This window comes from Callospermophilus lateralis, chromosome 18, assembly GCF_048772815.1.
Source record: "Callospermophilus lateralis isolate mCalLat2 chromosome 18, mCalLat2.hap1, whole genome shotgun sequence".
In the NCBI taxonomy this organism is placed as follows: Eukaryota; Metazoa; Chordata; class Mammalia; order Rodentia; family Sciuridae; genus Callospermophilus; species Callospermophilus lateralis.
The window spans coordinates 7,831,811-7,858,691 of record NC_135322.1 but is presented as its reverse complement, the minus strand read 5'-3'; the positions used below and the strand labels follow the sequence as shown (position 1 = coordinate 7,858,691).

The following is a 26,881-nucleotide window of genomic DNA, read 5'->3' as shown; positions in this document are numbered from 1 at the left end:
CTAGAAGCAGCGGGAGTCCTTGCTGCTGGAGGAGGCAGGCCTGGTGCTGGAGGGAGCCCCTCTGCTGGAGCTGGGGCCCCCGCTTGATTCTGACCCTACGCCTCTGCTCGCCATGCCACCTGCAGAGCTCTCCTGGCCTCTGCTGGAATCCACATAGCCAGTGGACATCAGGTTGCTGCCCGAACTAATGGGTCTGAAGGTCACACGGCCGGCGCTCGAGGTCTTACTGGAACCTGGGACCCCACTGGCGCTCATGGGGCCAAAGGTGGTCTGGCCCGTACTGGAGTGGTGACCCCTGGACAGCTGGCCTACACTGGAGCTGGGGATGCCAAAAGTGACACGGCTGATGGAGCCTGTGCCCTGATCCTTGCTGGCTCTGTGGCTCAGGATGGACCCAGGAATCCCAGGGATCCTGCTGGTGGCCCCCAGGGAGGGTCCCGCACTGGCCACTCTGGTGCTTGAGAAGGCCCCGGCCGGGGTGCTGTCTATCTTCCCCACTGCTTCCGCCAGCTCCTTCTGGCGCTGCTCCTGGGCCAGCTCCTGGACCTCCACCTGGGCCGGGAGGACAATCAGGGCCCCAGAGAACAGCCGAGGCCCTCCCCACAGCACTGCCAGCCCCGGCCACCACCTGCAGCCGCCAGCCCGCTCACCGCCTGCATCACTTGGCTCAGCAGCTCCTCCCTGCTCATGGGATGGTCGTCTTTGGCCACAAAACCGGGGGGATCCTCTCTAGGGTTGGGGGAAGGCAGAAAAGTCTAGACTCATGCCCACAAAAAGCCAATGCCACCTCCTGCCTTTACCAGAGGCCCTCAGCTGTTCTCAGGCCAGCCCTCTCCCCTTTGCAATGTCTCCTCTCACACAGTCCCCTGGAGTCCCAACTCCTGGCTCTCTCAGCCCCTGCATCGTCCTCCATCCTCCCAGAGCCAGGCCCACCACCTAGTCCCAGACCCCAGCCCACTTGTTCCCTAGCCCCACCAAAGCCTGCCCCGCCCCAGCCCGGCTCACATGCTGTCAGGTGGCTGCAGAGGGGCCATCTTCTTGGGAGGATCCTCATAGCTCTGGCCCAGCAGCAGGAGGGCAGTGTCCGTCAAGGGGGCTTGGTTCTGAGAATGCGAGAGCCAGGGCTCAGCTCAGGCCTGGCCACAGGTCAGCCCCCAGGGCCCGTCCCTGCCCTGGCCCACCTGGACTTCTAGAAAGGCCTGCACTGTCAAAAGGTACACCAGTCGCTTCTCAATGAGGCTCAGGAAGAGGCTCATGTCCCGATCCCGCATGTGGGTCTTGACACCAAGGAGGTCGTCGATGACGCTGCTGTCACAGTTAGCCTTGGTGAAGAGCAGCTGGATATCTGGGGGGGGGGGGGGCTACTGTCATTGATCCAGCACAGCCCACTGGACACTAGCCCTCTCCCTGCTCAGGTCCCTGCTGTGCATTCTGTGGAGATAGTAGTCCAGGCTCAAAGATTGAAAGGGGCTCAGCTCAGCTCAGTAGCCCCACCTGAGGGCTCAAGAGGACAGAGCTAACATGGGCCTTGCCTCTGTCTGACACCTTAGCCAGAAACAAACCCAGCATCCCCAGCCTCCCGGGCTCCAAGACCCTCTCCCTGGGCCCTCCCAGGGCTGGAGGGTACCCAGCAGCCTCGGGGCAGCTGCCGTTGTGTTTTTCTAACCTCAGCCCCAGTTGCATTCAGTCTTCCCTGGACCCACTAGACAGGTCATGGCCCACTTGTGCTGAGTTATTAACCAGCCATTGCTCATGAATAAGAGGGCACCGGGGCCTCGACAGAAACCTGCATCCTATCCTCCCGCAGTCCCCGGATCTCTCACAAAAAAACACATCCTCCCGGACCCTGGCCCATCAGTTCCCTGCTTGCTGTTTTATACAGTTTCATGGCATTCCTGCATGTTCTTTAAATATATATATAACATGCCTCTATTTCAGTTGTGTTTAACTTCATAAGAGGGGTCTCATGGCATTATTGATAGCAGCAAACAATTGGAAGTGACCTAAGTGGATAACTCTGGGACAGCCATAATGTTAAGGGTTGAATGGTGCCCCCGAAAAATGCACGTGTTGGAGTCCTAACTCCCCAACGCCTCAGAATATGACTTTATTTGGAAATAGGGTCATTGAAGATGAACGCATGATAAGATGAGGTCAGAAGGGAGTATAGTGGCCCCCGCCCAACATGACTGGAGTCCTTATAAAATAAAAGGGAAATGCAGAGATGGGACCCAGAGAGCAGAGCCATCTACAAGCCGAGGACAGATGCCTAGAACAGATCCTTCCTCCCCAGCCCTCAGGGAGAACCCATCCTGCAGAGAATTCGATTTCCAGCTTCTGCCTCCGACTGTCAGACAACACACTTCTGTGTTTAAGCCATCCCATTTGTGGTATTTTGCTATGGCAGCCCCAGCAGGAGAATAAATCTCATAATATTACAGAATGAAACTCACCAAGACCAAGAATGAGATAGCACTACTATTCCATTCTGTTTTTATCATATTACCACATCACTCTATGTTAATATATTTTGATTACTGAAATGGCACCAAGATATTGGTGAATTGAAAAAAGCAAAATAGCACACTTCTAAATGGAGGAACATGTCATTTACGTAAAAATGACCAACCAAAAATGTATAAAATGCCTGAGTGTATGTGTGTGTGTTTGTAAATTCCAAGAAAAGGCGACATGATTGAGTTCCACTGCACACCCACCGCCTCACCACGGCCCTCTGCTCCTCTCCTGCTGTAGTGCCCATCACCATCACATCTGACAACTGCACCCCCATTTCCAGAGTGGCTCAGAAAGAGGAACCACTCCGAGACTTACAAATGGTGGCAGTGGTTCCTAGCCAGGGTGGCCTGGCTCCTGAGTGCTCTGAATGGCTCCTTCCCCAAAAATAAGATGGAAGGGAGGACACCCTGGAGGGGTGATTTTAGCAAAAGAAACTCTAGGCTCCTGCCTCATACAATACAAACAGATTAATTTGCAATATGGGAGCTAAAAACAATAAAGTTCCAGCAGAAAACAGAGGAGAGTGCCTTTGTCACCTTAGAGCAAGCCAAGATTTCTAGGGAAGGCCACAGAGTCACTAACAACAAAAAGAAAAGTTGGTAAATTAGATACTGTCAAAACTAAAAAATAAATTTAGGTTTATCACAAGAAAATGAAAAGGTCAGCTATATGGAAGAAAACATGAAAAAGAAACACTTTTCCACTATTGGTAGGATTGTAAATTAGTACAACTGCTACGGAAATCAGTATGGAGGTTCCTCAAAAGACTAGGCATGGAACCACCATATGACCCAGCTAGAACACTCCTCAGTATTTATTCTAAAGAATTAAAGTCATCTTAACTATAGCAATACATGCATTCCCAAGTTTATAACAGCACATTTCACAATAGCCAAACTATGGAACCAGCCTAGGTGTCCATCAACAGATGAATGGATAAACAAAGTGTGGAATAGCTAGGCGTGGTGGCACACACCTATAATCCCAGAGACTCAGGAAGCTGAGGCAGGAGGATCACAAGTTCAAAGCCAGCCCAGTAACTTAGTGGGGCCCTTTTTATTTTGAGACCTTGTCTCAAAATAAAAAGAAAGAAAATGTAGTATATATAAGCGATTAAGAAAAATGAAATTATATCATTTGCAGATGGAAATTGAGACCATTATGTTAAGCGAAATAAGACAAACTCAGAAGGTCAAGGGTCATATGTCTTCTCTCATATGTGGAAGGTAGAGAGGAAGAAGGAAAAGAAAGGTGAGGGATAGCGATGATAATGTAAAAATCAAAGGGAGATGAGAATAGAAGGAAGGGCCAGGGAGTGGTGAAGAGATATTCTGGGATGGACATTAGCCAAATTATATTGTTATTTGGTGTGCATGTACTAATATGTAACAATCAACCCCACCATTCTATACAACTATAATGCAGCTATACAAAATGTGGAGGAAAAAAAGACTACTATTCAGAACATGCAGTGAACTCATGCAACTCAGTTTTAGCAAGACAAACACCCTAATTTGTTTTTAAATGCACAGGATTAAACAGGGTGCCCTAAATTATTAGTCATCAGACAAACTCAAATTAAATTAATAGAGGTAGTACTGCAGGCACATTCAAAGGGCTAACATCACAACCTCTGACGGTAAGAGGGGCCAGCCAGGGCGCAGGGCATCTGGAACACTCTGGTGCCCTCGCTTGGATTTTCTAATAAATCTCAGTACCTACCTGCCCTGTGACTCAACAACACCACCACCCCCCAGGCATTGGTGGACAGAGGGCCAGACCAATCAGTGTGAACGTATTCATCCAGGAATACTGGATGGCTGATGCCCTCGATGAACAGAGACGGATGTGGTCTAGACTGATAAGCAAGTGCACAAAGCAGTCACGGTATACCTCCAAGGGGCCAGCCCAACTGGACCCCCTGCCGGCTCACTGCACCCCTCCAGATCAAGAAGCTGGGGCTGCAGGAGGGGCTGCCACAGGCGCTCACCGGCCTTGAGCGTTTCCACCTGACTTCGAAAGTCCTTCAAGCGGGCCTCGAGTTGATCCGACTCAGAGCGAGCCTTATCCAGGTGCTGCTGCAAGGCGGCCTGCCGCTGCGCCTCCTGCTCCTGCTTGGTGCTCCCGCTGGCGCGCTCGTTCACCAAGGCCTCCTGCATCTGCGGGGCAAGGACTGGACACTGGGCGGGGCTTCAGGAGCAGGGGAGGAAAGTTCAGGGACCAGAGAAGGGGGAAGAGGGAGGAGGGAGAGGGAGGGGGAGGGGAGGAGGGGGAGGAGGAAGGGGGAGGAGGGGGAGGAGGGGGGGAGGAAGGGGGAGGAGGGGGAGGAGGGGGGGGAGGAAGGGAGAGGAGGAGGAAGAGGATGGGGGAGGAGGGGGAGGGGAGAAGGCGCCGGAGAGCTCACCCACCTCTTTGATCTCTTCTAGAAGATGCTGCAGTTCCCAGTTCTGCTCATTGATGAAGTTAAACTCCGCGAAGTTGCGTTCCTCAACTGGGGGAAATTAAGGTGGGGTGCAGAGAGAGAGAGACAGAAAAACAGAGATCACAGAAGAGCAGAGAAAGAAATATTCAGAAAGACCACACAGAAAAATAAAATAAAATTGAAAACAAGACCACACACAGACAAAAGTAGAGACCAGTAGAAAGAAAAGGTATCAGCAGAGTGACACAGAAATCCAGAGCTAATCAGAGTGAAAGTCCGCGAAAGAGAGAAAGTCTCAAGGAGGCACAGAGTGGGAGAGATGCAGGGGCTCAGAGAAAGGGGAGGTGTGAGAAAAGAGGAGACAGATCTGAGAAACAGCAGCAGGGACGGGAGAGAAACGAGGGACACGGAGTGGACGGAACCCCGAGGGAAGGGTACAGACCCCCAGGCCGGTGGGAAACACTGCAGGGTCGGGGGTGGAGAACAACGGGATGGGGACAGCAAAGGGGGACAGAGACAGGCCATAGTCCCAGCAAATGGACAGAGGCCACGCGTCCCAGGTCTGGTTCCTTGTTCCTGCGCCAGTGAAAGTCCCCAGGCCCAGAGATGCCCAGCGCTGACCCAGGATGGTGCACGCAGGATGTGGGGGTGCTGGGCCAAGAGCCCCCTCCCTCTGCCCAGCGCCACTCACTGTCCAGGTACTTCTGTACCAACAGATCCGGGTTGCTCTCGCCGGTCAGCTGGGACAGTTTACTCATGGTGTCCTCATAGCGCATCACGAGCTTCTCCTGGGAGCTCTTTCGGAGTCCTTCCGCCGCCTCCCCAGCTGAGGAAGCCACAACTGCGAGGTGGCACCAGGTGCCCGGAGCCCAGGGCACCCGCTTCCACCGACACCCAAAGCCCGCCCTGGAGTGGCAACCAGGCCTTCCAGGTAGGCGTCACCCCGCTGCTCACGCCTCTCCGCGGTGAGATCCCCGCGGTCGTTGTTCTTGAGCTTGAGGAAACGGTGCAGCTGGTCCAAGTGGGATATCTGCCGCTGCAAGATCTGCACCTCCGTGTCGTTCTGGGCCACCTCCTTCTCCGTGCGCTCCCGAAGCACGCCCATTTTGGTCTTTGCCTCCTCCCTGTGGGGGGAGATCAGCAAGGACCAGGAGGTCAGGATTGGATAGAGGTCTGGGGTCCTGGTATAAGCACTGTCAGCTGGGGGTGTAGGGATCGGGGGAAGTTAGCTGGGGTCACTGGGATGGGGCCAGGTCGGCCTGGGACAGAGCAGTCACCCTGTAACCACAAAGAGCATAGAGCTTTCTAGGCTCCGGGAGCCAGATCAAGATAGGGCTATGGGGCAGCCAGGACCTTGTGAGGACTGACAGCATCGCCCACTGACAGGCACTGCTACTGTACACAGGGCATCTGGGAGGCCAAATGCCCCTGTGACCCTGGAACAAGAACAAAGGTGGTGATGAGGGCCAGTGAGAGATGATACCAGGATGCCCAAACGTGGGCCCAGGTGATAAGGTGACTGTACCACAGCTGTGAGATTGTGTTGTTGGAAATTTAGAGGCTTGTACAGCTCAGGGCCTGGTAAACCCAGGGAGGAGGTGTCACCCCATTAGGATATCGGGGACTCCCTAGAAGCCTCTCTCATGCACATCCCCTGCCTTGCTCCTCTGAACGCAGCTTTTCTGCTTTTGACCTGGTGTGACCAACTGTAAGTTCACCACACCTAGCCTACTGCAAGGTCACAGGGTCAGGGGGTAGGACATAACGAGGGCCAGTTCCTGAGGCTCTCTGCCCATTGCCACTCTAGTTCCCATCTCCATACCCTGGCCAGTCTTGGTTCCTCCACCCAGATCCCAGCTTCTTGCTGGAATTCGATTCCTTCAAGGCTAGTTATGGCCAGGCCTCATGGGTGGGCAGCCTCCCGACAACCTGGTCCCCAGTGACAGCTCCAGCCTCGCAGTCAGGACTTGCAGATCTTTCTATTCCTGGGACTCCATGGAGTCCAGGGACAGGGGAAAGAAACCCAGCTTCCAGGCAGCTAGGACCTTCAGGGGTCTGCCGTACAACAGTAGCTCGGGGAAGCAGAACCCATCATGACAATCATGTCACAGTGAAGGAAACAGGCTCAGAGAGGGACAGGGACCTGCCCAGGTCATCCAGCAAGGAAGCACTGGACACAAGCTGGTATGACAGAAAGTGTGGGCGATGACACCTGCCCCTGCTGAAACTGCCCTGTGCTGCGCCCAGGCAGGTGCCCACTTCAGGAGGCTGGAGGAGAGTGGCACAGGCTTGTTTCTGGCAATGCACGGATGGGCCACAAGGACTGGGCAGAAAGTATGAAACACGACAATCAGATTCCCTCCCTCAGAATTTGAATTAGGAAATGCTAAGAATGAGAGAACAGGAAGCCAAAGCTAGAAGGGTGTACAGTGAGAAAGACCGGGGCCATGGCAGGACCAGGCTATGAAGAAGTCCAGCTGCAAGGGAACAGAAGCCACCAACTAGGTATGGTCAGGCCCTGAAGGGTCAGGGCAAGACAAAGCTGAGAAACCACAGTGGCTGAGCCTCAGAAGCTTCACCCTGAGGGAAAAGCCCAACAGGAAAGGTCCCAGGCTGCCCGATTCCACTTATATGAAATGGCAGAACAGGCCAGGCCCAGAGACAGAGGGAGCCTGGAGGGCACCAGGGGCAGGAGAGTGAGCAGGAGTTTCCTTTGGGGTGACCCAATGCGTTGGAGAGGAGAAGTGGGTACAACACTGGGGCATTCTAGATGCCGTGGGCTGCACACTTGGAGACGGTGAATCTTGTTATGTGCATTACAAAGAAAGGAAGAGGAAGGGAAGAAATCACAGAAACCACGAGGCAGACCTGGTCTTCAAGGGACCCGGTGGTGTCAGGCGCCCCCAGGAAGCAGAAGTCAGAGGGTGGACAGCAGATGCAGAGGAGAAGGTAAGACGGCAAGCAGGGAGCGGGAGAGGTGTCCGGGGAGCTGGGAGAGGTGCCCGGGGAGCGGGAGAGGTGCCCGGGGAGCTGGGAGAGGTGCCCGGGGAGCGGGAGAGGTGGCCAGGGAGCGGGAGAAGTGCCAGGGAGCGGGAGAGGTGCAGCCTGGGGCCCCCGCAGAGGAAGGAAGCCAGCACCCAGCTTCCAGGGCTCCACTGGGAGAACTACGTCCCTTTCAACCAGCACTGATGAGCCTCGCTGCTGGGTGCCTCCGCGAGTCCCAGGCCCCCAGCTACGTGCGTCACCTGAACTCTCTCCACCTAGGAGCTGGAAGCATTAACGACAGGGTGACCTGAACCCTCATTCTAACCACGTGCCCGAGAGGCGGAGAGGCAAAGAGACACGTCCCTGGGGAGCTGGCTCGGTCGTTCTGGAGTCTAGAGCCCTCCCGCGAGCCCTCCCGCGAGCCCTCCCGCCCTTGCCTTGTGAGTCTAAGCCGCACCCGCCCCGCCCCAGCCGCGAGCCCGGGCCCACCTGACGGTGTAGGCGGAGGTGGAGGAGATGATGAGCGAGCTGACCATGTGCCGCAGGTGGTGGATCTCCTGCGGAGAGGAGCAGGAAATGAGCGCTGCTTCTTCCAACCCCGTCGCACCGCCCCGCAAGCAGAGAAATGCCCAAGCTGCGACGGGAGCCTCCTCGAGAGCAGCTGCCCGCGAAAGGGCCCTAAAGAAATATGGGACAGGGCTGGGCGGGGGCTCAGCGGCAGAGCACTTGCCTGGCACCTGAGAGGCACTGGGTTCGACCCGTAGCACCACATAAATAAACAAATAAACAAAGGCATTGTGTTCATCTGCAACTACAAAAAAAAAATTAAAAAGAAGAAGTGTGGGACAGAGGAACATGGAATGGATGAGGGGCAGAGGTGGCTCAGAGCCGCTCTCCAGGGAAAACCCTAACCAGGACTGTTCCTCAGAGTAGTGGGCGGACCCTATCACTGTGCTGCAGCGGGGATGCAGGTCCCCCCCCACACACACAGAGGTCCACCTGGGGAAAGCCTGCTCCCAGCATCAGGTCATGGGAGATGGGGTCACCTTTAAGAAGCGGAACCTAGTGCTAGGTGATTAGGTCACTGGAGGTGCTGCCCTCAGAAGGACCCTGAGTGCATTCTTTTGAGAGCAAATCTGGCTCCTTCCCTGTCTCTTGGTCTTCTGTCTCATCATATAATGTCTCCCTCTTGCCCATGCTCCATCATGATGCCATCTACCATGACGTGACACAGTCAAGGGGGCCTTACAAGAGCCAACACTGTGCCATGTAGACTTTCAGCCTTCAAAACTGTGAACTGAATAAACCTCTTTTCTTTATAATAAAGTATGAAGCCTCAGGTATTTGTCATAGCAACAGAAAATGAATTAATATACCCTGTGACCACACTTCTATTTTCTATTTTCTAGTTCCACAGATATTTCTACAGTGTTATGGGTAAAAATTACTCTTTCAAAAGGAAGAAAGAGACAGGTGCAGTGGCACATGCCTGTAATCTCAGTGGCTTAGGAGGCTGAGGCAGGAGGATCACGAATTCAAAGCCAGCCTCAGCAACTTAGCAAGATCCTTTCTCTAAATAAAATACAAAAAGGGTCTAGGGATGTGGCTCAGTGGTTAAGGCTCCTGGGTTCAATCCTTGGTACAAAAAAAAGGAAGGCAAGAAATTTGATATACATACACATACATATAACATGTATAGATACACAGATACATAAACAGGTGGGCATACACAACAACCTACGTTAGGATAGAGAACTAATAAATGTGTGACTTACAGGAGCTGGGTGGGAACCAGGTAGAAGAGATGGGAAGGCAATGATTTTTCCTTGGGATACCTTTTAGAAGAGGGCGCTTTGCCACTAAGCCACATCCCAGCCTTTATTTATTTATTTGTTTGTTTATTTATTTATTTATTCATTTATTTATTTATTTTTAAATTTGAGACAGGCTCTAACTAAGTTGCTTAGAGCCTCACAAAGTTTCTGAGGCTAGCTTTGAACTTGCGATCCTCCTGTCTCGGCCTCCTAAGTGGAATATTTTTTATTTGGGAGATTTGTTAATGTTTTACTTGTTCATAAAAGAAATCAACAGAGAGAGAAAAGGAAACTAACCCTGAATGTAAACAGAAGTCATGAACCTCACTGTATCACACATGAAGAACATAATCACAGGCTGGGGATATGGCTCAGTTGGTAGAGTGCTTTCCTTGCATGCACAAGGCCCTGGGTTCAAACCCCAACACTAATAATAATAATAATACAGACGACCAAAAAAATAGAACTATCCCAAAAACCTTCTGAACACAATGATCTGAATAGATACATAAATGCTGAGGAGAAAACAAACTAGAAGCCAACCTTGACCCCTACTCATTATATTGGGGCAGGGAGTAGCACAGCTGTAGCAATTCTGAAACTCTTTTGAGTATACACGTGATTGAGCTGACAAGTAATAAATCAATAAGATTGTTGCTGTTGGGAGCCAGGATTGCCACCGTGGAGAAGCGAGATGAAGAGGGCACATCCAGTCAAACACCAGTGATGCTGAATTGGAATTCAAGGTGTCAACAGAAATTCCTGGCTGTCTCCAGAGGAAGGGCTTCAAAGTGTAACGATCCATAGCAGTGAGGGCTCCGTGTCTGATTCCTGGATTCTCAATACCTGCTCCCCACTAGGAAAGAACAGGACTCCTAGGAGGATGGTGAACTCCAAGGTTAGGGCAGAAGAAGTACAAGGTCATTTTTACTGAAAAAAAAAAAAAGTGGTGGGGCTTGCCCAAAGGTCACAGAGCCAACTTGAAAGGGCACGAGTCACCAAATCTGGGAGTATCCGAGCATCAAAATCAATGATGATACCATGGGCTATCACCACTAGAAAGGCAAAGTCAGAATGCCACTGATAACACCAACACTCGGGGGACAGTAAAAGACATGGAGAAGTAGAAAGCTCCTCTGCAGCCGCGGCCCTCAGGATGCAGGCAAATTAGGAAGGGGGCTGACCAGGCCAATGACCGAGTGCGGGAGGCAGGAGGTTTCAAAGACAAGAATCTCCCTGAGACCCTTGTGGTGTTACAAAGAGAAGCCCACCAGGGAACCCAAGGGTCAAAGGCGACCCCACTCGTCAGGGGCCAACAGGGAGCGGAGGCCTCCTGCTGGAAGGCCCAGCTCAGGACCTCGCGGGCACTGAGCAGCCTCAGGATCAGAACATGAAGAAAGGCCAGACGAGCTCCTAGAGAGGGACACGCACAACACGGCTGGCCTGGATGCTTCCAAAATGCCAAGGTCGTGGAGACAGGAGAGCAAAGGCAGCATTCCAAAGGAACCGTGACCGGAGCCAGGACAATCAAATGCAACCTGGGATCCTGGACCGGAGCCTGGAGCCGGAAAATCAAATTAGCTACAAAGGACGATGCGGAGCAGTCTTGCAACGTGGACCCGTTAGGATTCGAGCAATGTCAAAGTTCCTAGCTTGGATAACCGCACGCTGTTTGTTTATAAAAATGGCTGTTCTTAGGAAATGCACACTGAAGTACTGAGGAACACAATGCCTGCGACATACTGTCTAACTGAAGGACATCCGTGACACTAAACCCCTCCCAGCGGACAGTGAGCAGGGGCCGGCTCATCATCCTGGTGAAGGAGTGCTTTGTACGATTCTTGCATCTTTTCTGTAAGATCAAAGTTATTTCAAAGTAAAAGTGAAAGGAATAAGGGAGGAAGGGGACGAAGGTGGGCAGATTCTTCAAAGGACTCTGAAGTGTCACTGACTGACCTGCAGGTGCCAGGTCCCCATCCCTGGGACTATAGCAAACCTGTGGCTCTGAGCTATTCCAAGCATGGCAGGAGCGCTGGTGCAGAGGGGAGGAGCGAGGGGCCGGCAGGACCAGGCCAGGGCCGCCCCCGTCACTGACCTTCTTATCGGTACCACGCCCTAACCGATTGCCACTGGAGCTCCGCACTGACCTTCTTCATCTTGCGGTCCACGTTCAGATGGCGGCGCCTTTCAATGCGCAGCAGGTCCAGTTCCTCCCGCAGGGCCGCATTCCGCACCAGCTGGATGTCAAAGTGACAGGTGACCTGGGGTGGGGGGAGCAGTAGTCTGTGAGGCCTGGCCTGCCTCCCTCCTCCAGACCCAGCCAAGGAGGGGGCACAGAAACCAGCCTGTCCCCTCTGGGGACCCTAAGAGTGTACTGCCCCACTTGCAGGGCTCTTCGGTCTCCCTAACTTGGGATCCTCCGACCCTCTGGGGTCCTTCCTCCTGATACTGCTCCCTTTGCCATTTTCGGAACCCCACTCCTATGTGCAGTGCTTCCCCACCCCAGAGTTGGGGTCTGGAGAGCAGAGACACCGCCCTCACCCTGTTCAACTGGTCTTCCAGGATCTTGATCCTTCGCTGGACCTTGGCCTTCTCTTTCTGGATGAAGCCCGGAGCCCTGGCACTCTTGCCCTGGGTGAAGATGCGGGTCTCCCACTCAGCGATCTGGAAGACAGGATGGTGTCTGTTCGTTGCCTGGGAGACCTTGAATGGCCAGGAGAAAAAGAGTGACAGCACGGCCAACATCCACTGTCCCTCCCACCTCCCACAGTTCCTAACCCTCCTGTGGTTCTGGGGCTCCATATCCAACCATGACCCACCCCCCTGCCAGCCCCATGGCCCAGCTGTGGACGACGGCTGGGGCTGACCCCAGCCTGGCCCGGGGGGCACCGAGGTGGAAGCTGAGCTGCCAAACAGAGTGAAGAGGAATCCCAGAGGTGACAACAGGAGCCTGATGACACGAGACCCAGTGGGTCAGTTTGTGCCTAGAGCCAGCTCCCACCCAGCTGCCTCCCTTCTGTGCTGTCTTTGCTTAGCTCACTGGGCTCTGAAGGAGGCCTCACTGGGGCGAGATCTTTGTCTGTGTCTCTCCAGGGGAGGGTGACGCCTCCGTGCAGCCCACACCAGTGACTTGCTCAACACTGTCTCCTGACCTGTGCTGTTATGGGTTGATTGTGTCAAAAACTCAACCAAAGTCCCAACCCCCAGGAGCTAAGGGTGTGACCGTATTTGGAGGCAGGAACTTTACACAGATCAACAAGTTAAATCAAGGTCCTTAGGTGGGGGCCAACCCCACCCACTGGTCTTTATGGAAAGGGGACATGTGAACATGGATGAGCGCCCAGGAAGGGCATCATATGAGGACGACGCTGAGGGACGCATCCACAAGCCACTGAACCCACAGGTGCCAGTGGAGAGGAGAGGCGGGGACACTTGCCCTCACCGCCGGGGAACCAGCTCCGCCAACACGTCGAGCCTGGACTTCTGGACTCCAGTGCATGAGACAACCCCTGTCTGCTGTCAGAGTCCCCAACACGGGGGACAGGAAGCCTGCCACCACCAGCAACCTGGGCCTGCACGGGACACCTCAGAGCACCGCAGCCGCCTCCCGACTCCCCCAGGGGTGCTCAGCTGCTTGAGGAAGGCATCGATCAGACCCCACCGCACCACTGGCCCAGGCAAGTGCACAGGCTCAGCACCAGCTGGGGCCACTCTCCTTACAGGGACGTCACACCTGTGTGACCCAGGGTTTCAACAGCTGGTGTGATAAAATAAATAAATAAATAATTAAAACCCCGAAGTTTTACCCTTGGGGGAACTGAGCAAAGGGTATGGGACATCTCTGCCTTAGTTCTTGCAGCTGCTGTGAATCCACAACTATCCCCAACTAAATTTTCTACTAAAAACTTCTTTCAATGTTCCATTAAAAAAAAAAAAAAAAAAAGTCCATCAACAGATGAGCGATTGAGAAACTGTGGTGCACACACTGGGGCTCTGCTCGGCTGTGAAGGAGAGGAGGCTGTGGCATTTGCTGGTGAATGGTGGAAATGGAGACCATCGCGCCACGGGAAACAAGCCAGACCCAGAGACTCAAAGGTGAGACGCTTCCTCTCATAAGTAGCAACTAGAGTATACCAAGGAGAGGAGGGAAGGCGGAAGACGTGAAGATGCAAGAAGATCAGTGTGGAGGCAGCATGGAGGGCAGGACAGGGGAGGAAACGAGGAACAAATTCTTAGAAACCAATGTTACGAGCATAAATAGATACCCCACAGGGAACTTCACCTTGCGTATAAGTGAAAAGAAACAACCAAAAACTAATAAGTAGACAAGTGAAAGGAAGTCTAGACCAGGGGTGGGGGGAGGACGGGAAGGAAAAGTGGGGGATTGGGAACTGAAACCGAGTCCCACACATGTATGATGTCTGTGTGACTGTCATGGTCTGATAAGAAAAAAAGCAAGTAACGCATGGTACAGGAACAATACAGAGTTCCACAAAATCACCTGAGAATGAAGGCAACCATGCTCAATCTGACTTCAAGAGTTGGAAAGGGGGGCTGGGGATGTGGCTCAAGTGGTAACGCGGTTGCCTGGCATGCGTGCGGCCCGGGTTCGATTCTCAGCACCACGTACAAACAAAGATGTGTCCACCGATAACTAAAAAATAAATATTAAAAAAAATTTCTCTCTCTCTCTCTCCCCTCTCTCACTCTCTCTTTAAAAAAAAAAAAAAAAAAAAAAAAGAGTTGGAAAGGCCGTTCAGGGCCTGTACACCATCCAGCTGGTAAGGATCCTGACTTTTTTCGGGGGGCGGGGGGCTGGGAATCGAGCCCAGATCCTTGCATGTGCCTTCAAGGCAAGTGCTCTACCACTGAGCCATATTCCCAGCCCAAGAATGAAATACAGATTTTTAAAATTTATGTATATTGTTCTTACAAATGGTTTACATAAAAAGGTTTCTAACGTGTCAGAACACAAACATTTATAAGATTATTTTAAACTAGTTAATAAATACAACTGTCAGCAGTGCACTATGGGATCACCTGAGACCACTTGGAGAGCTGAGTAGTACCTTTTCAGGAATTCTGTGAGCCAGTTGTTAAATGTTGGTCATATAAAACTGCCCCCTGTATTAGTGTTCTGCTGCTACAGACCATATTAGTCAACTTTCCATTACTACAATGAAATGCCTGGGAAAATTAACTTAAGAAAAAAAGCTTTGTTTAGCTCACACTTCTAGAGATTCTATTCCAAGATCTGGTGGCCCCATTGCTCTGGGCCTCTGGTGAGGACATTATATGACAATAACAAAGGGCACATGTTGGACCAAACCAGTCCATCTTGAGCCAGGAGGCAGAACAAGAGACAGAGGCCAAGGTACCACAATCCCCTCAAGGAAGGGGATATGCAAAGGTGTCAGTATATTCATCACAGCCAAGATGGGAGGTTAACCTCGTGAAAATTAACAAATGCTACAAGTTAAGGTGCTTTTTACCCTAAAGGCTGCTTCCCAGCACACCTCTGGCCGGTAGGGATTTCTCTGGGGGCTAAAAAAATTACAAGGGGCTGGGGGCGTGGCTCAAGTGGTAGCGCTGTCGCCTGGCATGCATGCGGCCTGGGTTCCATCCTCAGCACCACGTACAAACAAAGATGTTGTGTCCGCCGAAAACTAAAAAATAAATATTAAAATTCTCTCTCTCTCTCTCTCTCTCTCTCTCTCAAAAAAAAAAAAAAAAAAAAAAAAAAAAGTTTAAAAAAAATTTCTAAGAAATTAAGGGCTCCAGGAATCAACAGAGCTTAGGACCCACCAGCTCAGGAAATTCTCCCCAACATTAGGAAAAAAAAAAACTCTTACAATTTTTAAAAATATTCATATTTCACATTTATATCCTTAATCCAACTAGAATTGAGGTTTTTATACAGTGGGAGGTAGGAATTTTTTAACAGTTTTATGGAGGTGTAGCTGACATATAGTGTAACTGCCCAGATCTGAGGTATACAAGCTGGATACAGTGCCCACACCTGTAATCCCAGTGGCTCGGAAGGCTGAGACTGTGCGACCCCAAGTTCAAAGCCAGCCTCAGCAAATTTGGGAGGGGGCCTAGGAAACTGAGCTAGACCCTGCCTGAAGATTTTAAAAAGGGTGGGGGTGGGCTGGGAATGTATCTCAGTAGTAAAGAGCCCCCGAGTTCAATTCTGAGTACTAAATGGGGGAAAAAAGATGTAAGGTGTACAACTGGATGAGTTTTGACATAATCAAGATAGTGACTATATCCACTACCCCCAGGCCTCCCCACCCTCTCACAGTTCTCCCCACTCTCTCCACAGCCCCTGCCCCGAGCTGTCACCCCTGTTTTCTGCACCATTTCCATTTATTTTAATGCAACCATATAGTGCATACTCTTTTAGAAGGACAGGGTCTGGCTTTTCCCACTCAGGGTGATGGCTCTGAAATCCCCACCTTGTTGTGGGGTCCACAGTGCATTCTTTGCCCCTGGTGAGCGCGATTCCACTTTTTGCAGGTCCCACAATGTGTTTGTCCTTTCACCCCCCATAGACATTTAGGTTGTTTCCAAAATTCAGTTTGGGAGTTTACAAATCAAGTTGAGTCATTATCAATATTCACGTACAATTTCTTGCGTGGACATGGGCTTCCTTTTCTCTTGGGCAAATACCGAGGAGTGGAACCCCTGAATCTTATGATTTAAAAAAAAAAAAAAAAAAAACTGCCAAACTCCTTTCCCATGGTTGCACCCTGTGTGTCCTCAGAGAGCAGAGTGTGAGAGCCCTGTCCCCTAGAGGCATCACCCTGCTCACCACGCTGCCTCGATCGTTAAGTCCCAAGTCCTCGATTCTGCAGATACTGCAACAAAATCCACACAGGAGCATTCAAATAGGTGGGAACTTCCCATACTCCAGAGCTTAGGTATTAGAACACTAAAGTCCTCATGATCGTTATATTTACATATTTATATAATTATGTATCATATACTGTATTTTAGTTTTTACAGATGCTCCACTTCTGGGGCAATGGGTTCAGTGAAATTCATTTCCTTCCTAGTGTATCACTTTTGTTCAAGGGCAGTGTGGCCTGTTTCTGAATTGTATGTAAGATGAAATAATGCTGCATGTATGTTTGATGTCTTACTTCCTTCATTCAATTGTTATTTACATTCATTCATCCATGTTACTGTCCCTAATTAAAATCCATTCATTTTTCATGGTTGTATACATTTCTTTACTCATCTAAAGGCTGATGGTCACAGGCTGGCTACAGGACTCAGATGTGGAATTTATGGGTGATTATGGGTGATGAGGAGGAAGGTCAACAACAGATCTGAATCCCTTTTCTGTGGGCGAATGACTGGTTGACTCTCTCCCAACACTGCTCCCATGGAGTCAGATGGGGCTAAGGCTAGCTGGGTCCCCAGGTAATGATGTTTAGTATAAAAAATGACACCCAGGGGGCTGGGGATGTGGCTCAGTGGCAGAGCACTTGCCTAGCATGTGTGAGGCACTGGGTTCAATTCTCAGCACCTCATAAAAATAAGTAGGATAAAGGTTCTGTGTCCACCTGCCACTTGACAACACCCAGCCACCACACAGCATCACCAACCGGCCATGCTCCTCCTGCCAGCCTGAGGCCCCGCAGGACGCACTGCCTCCCGTCCTCCACCCCTCCAGGCCCCGTGACGTGAACGCCAGGCTGAGCCCAAGCCCCTCCTGGTGATCAGGCCAAGAGGATGGCCCTGGGTCAGAGTCCATCCTCAAATTTCATAGATAACGGGGGAGGGTTGTGACAACTTATATCCCCACTGATTAGCAAGTGTCCCCACTGCTCCTTCACCCCAAAATGATGCTTTTATTCAGATGTTAGTGATTGAAGGCCTGGTGTGTTTCAGGATGCCTCAGTGTGGTCTTAACGAGCTTCCTCTGATTACTTATGATCCTCATGTTTACTGAGCATCCACGTTTCTTATTTTGTGATGTGTCAGCTTTGACTATTTTTGTAACTGCATTGATTCTTTAATGACATGAAGAAGTCCCTCACAGGTCCTTGGTGCTAGTCCTTGGTTAGCTGTGAGCTGCAGATAACCGCTCCTACCCCCGGACTTCCTGGGCCTGCTCTTTATGGTTTCTCTGGATAAACAGAATTTATCCATTTTAATGTCATGGAATGTATCCATCTTTCCCTTTAGAAGTAGAGGTTTCTGTCACTTCTTTTAAGAAATCTTTCCCACCCTCACACAATTATATCTCTCTGATCATCTGGAATTAATTTTGGAAAATGTGAGGTCAGGGTCTGATTTCATCTCATAATATGGATATTCAATTTTTCAGCACCATTATTGGAGTTCTATTTCTCTAAAGTTATAGATCAAACGTTCACATACGCACAGCTCTCTTTCAGGGACCTCTGGCCGGGGAGTGGGTATTGAACCCAGTGGCTCTTTGCCACTGAGCCACATCCCCAGCCTTTTTATTTTTGATTTTGAGACAAGGTCTCACTAAATTGCTGTGGCTGTCCTTGAACTTAAACTCCTGCCTCAGCCTCCTGAGTCACTGGGATTACAGTGCGCCACTGGCGGGCTTCTTTCAGGGACCTCTATTTTGTCTCATTGATCCGTTGGATTAGCTAGTTACTAGAGCTTTACAATCAATTTTGATAACTGATGGGGCGAATCCTCCCACATTCCTCCTCTTCTTCTAAGTAAACCTTAGTTATCTTGTCCTTTGCACTTCCATGTAAACTTCAGAATCTGCTTGTCAATCACACCGGTAAAGAATAACAATGAGGCTGGGGGGTAACTGAGTGAGCACTTGCTCAGCAGGCATTAGGCCTGGGTTTGATTGCAGCACTGCAAACCACTATCACCATCATCTTTTTGATTGGGATCATATTACATCTATAAATCAATTTGCAAGAACTAACATTTTACAACACACTCTTTCAATCCATGAATGTGGTATACCTCTACATTTATTAAATGTTTCTCTAATATCCTTCAATACAATTTCACAATTTAGTCCATAGAGGTCTTGCACACTTTTATTAGATGTCTTCCTAAGAACTTCTTTTGACTATTATAAATGTCTTTTTTTTTTTTTTTTTTTTTGGTACTAGGGATTGAACTCAGGGGTGCATCATCATTAAACCACATCTCCAGCCCTTTTTAATTTTTATTTTGAGAGAGGGTTTCCCTTGTCGGAAGCCATTCTCACACGTGACTGGGTGACTCCCGGTTAGGGTCTGAGGCGCTCTGGCTGTGTCGGAGCTTTCCCGGCCCTCTCCTGATGAGAGAACCTGTCCGTGTGGGGGTGTAACTGACCACTGACCCCGGAGGCCCAATCACTGACCCTGACCTTGGAGTGCGGCTCCCCCTTCAACCTTCATTGGATGGAATTATCCCCTGAATTTCTTGCTCCCCAATAAAAGGCTACTCCCTGGCGTGCTCTCTCTCTCTCTCTCCTGCTAGCCCTGAGTAATCCTTGCTGCCCTGCCGGGCGGTTAGAGGAGGGAACCAGAGAGGGGAGCCGTCTCGGACCTGGTCATAGAAAAAGGTAACTGAGTCTGTGTGTTTATTTCGATCTCGCTAGCTAACTTTTATGCCAAGAACCTCATTAATGAAACCATTGCGCTGGCCGCGTGGTAGAAGGGTTTCCCTAAGTTGGTGAGGGCCTCCCTAAATTGCTGAGGCTGACCTCAAACTTGTGATTCTCCTGCCTCAGCCTCCAGAGTCACTGGGATCAAAGGTGTGTACCACCACATCTGGCCTTATTTTATTTTCTAATAGTTATTGCTGATACAGGGAATTACAATTGCCTTTGCATATCAATAACTTTATATCCAGCCCATTGTTAAAAGACCTCATTAATTACAAGTTAGCCCTAGATTCTTGGGATCTTCTATGTACATAAATATGTCATCTATAAATAATGACAGCTTTATGTCTTTCTCCTCAATCTTTTTATCCATTTTTTTTAAAGGAGGCAGCTTTTTTTTTTTAAGAGAGAGAGGGGGGCGGGAGAGAGAAGAGAGAGAGGATTTTAATATTTATTTTTTTAGTTTTTGGCAGACACAAACGTCTTTGTTTTTTGTATGTGGTGCTGAGGATCGAACCCGGGCCACACGCATGCCAGGCGAGCGTGCTACCACTGGAGCCACATCTCCAGCCCTCCATTTTCTTTTCCTTGCTTTTTTTTTCTTCTTCTTTTCTTTCTTTCTTCTTCTATACTGGATAGAACCTCTCTAGAGTGCAATGTTCAACACAACTGGTGCCACCTGACAGCCTGGTATTGCTACTAATCTCAAATCTACTAATCTCTTCTTATTTTTCCATGTGTTACTGTCAAATATGATATCTGTTGTAGATGTTTTCGATGTTTTTTTCCTAGTTTGCTTAAGAGTTTTATTGCATTTTTTTCTAGCACTGGGGATTGAACCCACTACCTCACAAATGCTGGGCAAACGCCCTGCCACTACTGAGCCATGGCCAGAGTCCTTGCTTAATATTTTCAACCTTCAATGTCTGTTGAATTTGATCACAAAATGTTTTGTCTGCATAGACTGGTGCCATGAATTGGTACAAGGACCAGTCTCAAATGTGGTAAGTTTAGAAAATGAGAGTAAGCCTCACAAACAGTGCTGATGCTCGCTGGGCGTGTGGCACACACCTATAATCCCAGAGGCTTGGGGGCTGAGACAGGAGGATCGTGAGTTCAAAGCCGGGCTCAGCAACAGCAAGGCTCTAAGCAGCTCAGTGAGACCCTGTCTCTTATAAAATACAAATAGGGCTGGGAAGGGGCTCGTTGGTCCAGTACCCTGAGTCAATCCTCAGTACCCGGCCCCCTCAAGAAACAGTGTTGCTGAATTCACATGGCAAACTGAGCAGACACAAGCCTTATAAAAGTAACAGTCAGTAATAAATTAAAAACTTTTTCAGCCAGAGCAATTAGACAGACAAAAGAAATTAAAGGCATTAAGATAGGAAAAGAAGAACTTAAATTATCACTATTTGCGGATGATATGATCCTATACCTAGAAGACACAAAAGGGTCTACAAAGAAACTACTAGAGCTAATAAATGAATTCAGCAAAGTGGCAGGATATAAAATCAACACGCATAAATCAAAGGCATTCCTGTATATCAGCGACAAATCTTCTGAACTGGAAATGAGGAAAACCACTCCATTCACAATATCCTCAAAAAAAATAAAATACTTGGGAATCAACCTAACAAAAGAGGTAAAAGATTTATACAATGAAAACTACAGAACCCTAAAGAGAGAAATAGAAGAAGATCTTAGAAGATGGAAAAATATACCCTGTTCATGGATAGGCAGAACTAACATCATCAAAATGGCGATATTACCAAAAGTTCTCTATAGGTTCAATGCAATGCCAATCAAAATCCCTACGGCATTTCTTGTGGAAATAGATAAAGCAATCATGAAATTCATATGGAAAAATAAAAGACCCAGAATAGCAAAAGCAATTCTAAGCAGGAAGTGTGAATCAGGAGGTGTAGCAATACCAGATTTCAAACTGTACTACAGAGCAATAGTAACAAAAACAGCTTGGTACTGGTACCAAAACAGGCTGGTGGACCAATGGTATAGAATAGAGGACACAGAAACCAATCCACAAAATTACAATTATCTTATATTCGATAAAGGGGCTAAAAGCATGCAATGGAGGAAGGATAGCATCTTCAACAAATGGTGCTGGGAAAACTGGAAATCCATATGCAACAAAATGAAACTGAATCCCCTCCTCTCACCATGCACAAAAGTTAACTCAAAATGGATCAAGGACCTTGATATCAAATCAGAGACTATGCGTCTGATAGAAGAAAAAGTTGGTTCCGATCTATATATTGTGGGGTCGGGCTCCAAATTCCTTAATAGGACACCCATAGCACAAGAGTTAATAACAAGAATCAACAAATGGGACTTACTTAAACTAAAAAGTTTTTTCTCAGCAAGAGAAACAATAAGAGAGGTAAACAGGGAGCCTACATCATGGGAACAAATTTTTACTCCTCACACTCCAGATAGAGCCCTAATATCCAGAGTATACAAAGAACTCAAAAAATTAAGCAATAAGAAAACAAATAACCCAATCAACAAATGGGCCAAAGACCTGAACAGACACTTCTCAGAGGAGGACATACAATCAATCAACAAGTACATTAAAAAATGCTCACCATCTCTAGCAGTCAGAGAAATGCAAATCAAAACCACCCTAGGATACCATCTCACTCCAGTAAGATTGGCAGCCATTATGAAGTCAAACAACAACAAGTGCTGGCGAGTATGTGGGGAAAAGCGTACTCTTGTACATTGTTGGTGGGACTGCAAATTGGTGCGGCCAATATGGAAAGCAGTATGGAGATTCCTGGGAAAGCTGGGAATGGAACCACCATTTGACCCAGCTATTGCCCTTCTCAGACTATTCCCTTAAGACCTTAAAAGAGCGTACTACAAGGATACTGCCACATCGATGTTCATAGCAGCACAATTCACAATAGCTAGACTGTGGAACCAACCCCGATGCCCCTCAATAGATGAATGGATAAAAAAAATATGGCATTTATACACAATGGAGTACTACGCAGCACTAAGAAATGACAAAATCATGGAATTTGCAGGGAAATGGATGGCATTAGAGCAGATTATGCTAAGTGAAGCTAGCCAATCCCTAAAAAATAAATGCCAAATGTCTTCTTTGATATAACGAGAGCAACTAAGAACAGAGCAGGGAGGAAGAGCAGGAGGAAAAGATTAACATTAAACAGAGTCATGAGGTGGGAGGGAAAGGGAGAGAAAAGGGAAATTGCATGGAAATGGAAGGAGACCCTCATTGTTATACAAAATTACATATAAGAGGTTGTGAGGGGAATGGGAAAAAATAAGAAGAGAAATGAATTACAGTAGATGGGTAGAGAGAGAAGATGGGAGGGGAGGGGAGGGGGGATAGTAGAGGATAGGAAAGGTAGCAGAATACAACAGTTACTATTATGGCATTATGTAAAAATGTGGATGTGTAACCGATGTGATTCTGCAATCTTTGTAATGTTTTGAATAACCAATAAAATAAATAAATAAAAAATAAAAATAAAAATAAAATCTTTTTCAATTGGCCCTTCAACACATAGTTTGAGAAATTCTGAGAATCTCCACTCGTAAAAAATCTAACTGGAGAGGCGGGGGTTGTGGCTCAATGGTAGAGCACTTGCCTGGCATGCGTGAGTCACTGGGTTCGATCCCCAGCACCACTTAAAACTAAAAACAAATAAAATAAAGGTATTGTGTCCATTTTTAAAAAAATCTAACTGGAGACTAATTTTACATTTTTCTTTGTCAGGAAAGCTCCTCTATTCACTTGTTGATGATATTTTCACTGTGTAGTAGTTTAAGTTGACACTTTTCTCCTTTGGCGGTAAAATTATAATCTTTCTTTATCTTTTTTTTTTTTTTTTTTATGTGTGTGTGTTGCTGAGGACTGAACTCACTGTTTCCTGCCACTGTTTAGGGATCAGCTGTCTAGCTGAGCATGGTAGTAAATGCCTGTAATCCCAGCAAGTCAGGAGGCTGAAGCAGGAGGATCACAAGGTCAAGCCCAGCCTCAGCATTATGGAAGACCCTAAGGAACTTAGCAAGATTCTTTCTCAAAATAAAGAACAAAAGGGGCTGGGGATGTGGGTTCATTCCCCCGTACCAAGGAAAGAAGGAAAGAAGGAAGGAATCAGCTATAGGTCTAGCTATGGTTCCTCTGAAAAAGTTGTTTTCTGGCTACTTTTACATCCTTTCTTGACCTTGTGTGTGACTGGCCAGTTCTCTACTGTGGGACACTAAGCCCTATCTGACCTGCAGTTCTCCATAATCAAGTTTCTTAAGGCAAAAGAATCCATGGGGGGGCTGGGGATGTGGCTCAAGCGGTAGCGTGCTCGCCTGGCATGCGTGCGGCCCGGGTTCGATCCTAAGCACCACATACCAACAAAGATGTTGTGTCTGCCAAGAACTAAAAATAAATAAATAAATAAATAAATATTAAAAAAAAAAAAAAAAAGAATCCATGGGATCAAAATAAGCAGATCATCCTGCTTGGATCTGACTCTGCTGAGTTTTCATGGAAGACTAAAGAAAGCAACTGAAGCAGACACACCCACTGAGCCACTGAACTTCACAAAACAAGCCTAAAGTGAAAACCAGAATTCAGCTTCCAAAAGGCAGTCAGTGGTATCAAGGGGTGTCCAAACAGACCAACTGAAATTCAAATGGAATCAAACCATGAACCATGTGATAGACACAGTCAGGGTCACTGAAGGCATCCATGTCCTAATTCCTGTAACCTGTGAATACGATGTTACCTTCAACAGCCAAAAGGACTTTGTGGATGTGATAAAGTTGAGGATCTGGACATGGGGAAATCAGCCTAGAAAAATCACGTGGTTTGCAAGGACAAGTAGCTAATCTGGGTGGAGCAATTTGATCAGAGGATCCAAAAACATGAAAAGGGGAGGCATGAGAGTCAGAGAAAGAGAGTGGTTAAGAAAAGCAGAGCTGGGGGTGACACAGCCCAGAAAAGACTCAACCCGCCACTGCCAGCTTTGAAGGAGGAGGAAGGGGTCACCAACCAAAGGATACAGTGGACTCCAGGAGCTTTAAAAAGTATGGAAACAGATTAACCCTGAAGCCCGCAGAAATTGCAGCCCTGACAACACCCTGCTTTTAGACCAGTAAGACCCCTTCAGACTTCAGATGTCCAGGGCTGCCATGTTCTGTGGTCATTGTTACAGCAGCAATAAGAAACTAATACAGACCACCACACAGGAGCAACTTTCAAACTCCCTTTTGTGAGTCAATGATGTGCAAGAAAACATTTCTTCTAGACAAACAGTGCTCTTTAATCAAAAGTAGGTGAGAAATACCAGAATGAATCCCTTGTAGAATAAAGTAAATATTCCTTGGTGACACTTCCGTTTCAGATATGTATGTGTGTGTTTTTATCTGCATGCATCTGGGTGCGTACAAACTGTATCACAATGAGTCATGGTCTTAAAAACTTGAAAGGATGGTAGCCTAGAAAAATCACAGTGTTTGGGAGGACAGGTAGCAAGGACTTGTCTAAATTCTACTGAATTCTATCATCCTATTTTTGCAAATGAAAAAACTGGGGCCCCGAGAGGTGGAGACTTTCCATGGCCACACAGCCCTGATGGGGCAGAACTGGGATTCCCATGCAGGTCTGCTGGCTCAGGAGAGCCTGTCCCAGTGAACAGCACCAGCCCCTCCCCCCACCTTGAATATCTAGGATTGTGCAAAGCACCAAACCCCCATATTCCCAATGACCAAAACTCCATCGGGTGGATGCTTTTGAAGGCCCCATTTTTCAGATGAGGAAGCTAAGGTTCAGGAGGTTACAACTGTGCCCTGAGTAGGATCCACAGAGCCTGCCCTCAGCACCCACCTGCTTGTCCAGGGCCTTCATCTGCTCCTGCAGCTCCTCCACCTTGGCCTGAGCCCGCGCCTTGCACTTAAGCAGGTGGTCCATGTTCTCCAGCCGCTCATTGTCCCGCAGCCTCTTGACTTGGCTCTGGGCAACGCTGATCTGCACCTGGAGCTTGGCCCGCACCTGCTCCAGTCGCTGGATCTCCTCGCTGCCCAGGCAGGGAGGTGGAGGAGAGGCCAGCGAGGGGGCAAAGCTCAGCCTCTCTAAGGCAATCCTGAGCTCCAGTCCTCCCGGCTCAGACCAGAAGTTTAGACCCAGCCCTTTTTATACCCTCTCCCCAGACCGGGGCCCAGGCTCTCAGCTCACAGTTGCTTGTTGATGCGCTGGTGGACTTCCTTGCTGTAGGTCCGCCTTTCCCCTTCCATCACCTTGCACTGTCGCTGCAACCTGCTCAGCTCCCAATCCACTGAGGGTGGGACCAGGCAAGGGACTCAACAGGGACCTGAGCCAGCAGACCCCTTCTCCCCAGGACCTGGAATCGTGGTCTCTCTGGGGTCTCACAAACTGCAAATGAACTGCAGACTCAGCCGCCAAAACTCTACTAGGACTACATCTCAGTTCCTGTACCCTCCGGCTTCCAGGTCCATTCACACTCCCTGTACCCAAGCCATACTCCTTCTTTCCCCTGAACCCACTCCACCTGAAGTTTGGGCACTTATATGTTTTCCCACTAGAGGGCGCTCCTAGAACACCTCTTGGACCTCTGGAACCTGAGGCACCCTACATGGGACTTGGAAAAACTCGGGCTCCATCCTCCCTTCCAGCAGGGACCACAGTAGCCCTCCGCCCCATTCTCCTGCCGCCTCACGCTGTCCGCTGCTCCCTTAGGCTCCACTTCATCCCTTCCTGCTTGAATCATGATCGGTCTCCTTCACAACCTCCATTTACAGTCCTCAGGGTCTTTTAACACCCAGAGTAGACCCTGGCCCTCCCATGCTCAAGGGCCTCCCAAGGCACAGTATGTACCGACAAAGTCCCAGCTCCTCGGTCTGGCACTCGAGGTCCCATATGACCTGACTCTGCCCATCTCTCCAGTCTTTTCCACCACCTCCCCACCTCCCAAGACCCAATGCTTCTCCACCAGGAGCACTTCTGTCCCCATAGATATTTGACAATATCTGGAGACATTTTTTTATTGCTACAACTTGGGCTGGGTATGCTACTGACATCTCATGAATAGAAGCCAGAGGTGGCTTTTGGTATTCTGCAATGCGCAGGATATTCCTAACGACAAAGAACTCTCCTACTAGAGAAGAGAAATCCTTCTTGGGGCACCCCGTTGTTAGAGCTCTCTGCAGAAACGCCCTTCCCTGCCTTCTCCCCTGAGCAATCCTTGGGAGATGTTCTGGGCCTCACTCAAATTTCTGCAGCTGCCAATCTTCCTGGCGCTCCCCGCTTCTCTGGCCTGCCCACCCCCCATCTGCGGGGCGCTACTTCCACTCGCAAGCATGCCTGTTTTCCCACTAGAGGGCGCTCCTGGAGCTCGACCCGGGACCTGGAGCTTGGAGAAGCTAAGGACAGGAAAAGGATGAGTGGGAAAAAGAAAGAATGTATGAATTACTCATTCCCTCCAGGAAGGACTCGCTTCCATCCTCGGAGCGGTTGCTCTTTGCAGAGAGTTCCAAAGGCAT

General features: G+C 49.1%; 1 protein-coding gene across 1 annotated transcript; it reads right to left on the bottom strand.

Annotated features, from left to right (window-relative positions):
- Odad1 (outer dynein arm docking complex subunit 1) lies at positions 1-26,881 on the bottom strand. Its single transcript, XM_076839351.1, has 14 exons — positions 26,812-26,881; positions 25,557-25,656; positions 25,209-25,398; positions 12,280-12,402; positions 11,886-11,999; positions 8,414-8,481; positions 5,882-6,063; positions 5,631-5,765; positions 4,926-5,008; positions 4,508-4,676; positions 1,182-1,345; positions 1,006-1,103; positions 651-729; positions 1-552 (listed from the first exon to the last, which is right to left on the bottom strand). The coding sequence occupies exons 1-14, from the start codon at positions 26,879-26,881 to the stop codon at positions 1-3; spliced, it is 2,127 nt and encodes a 708-aa protein (XP_076695466.1).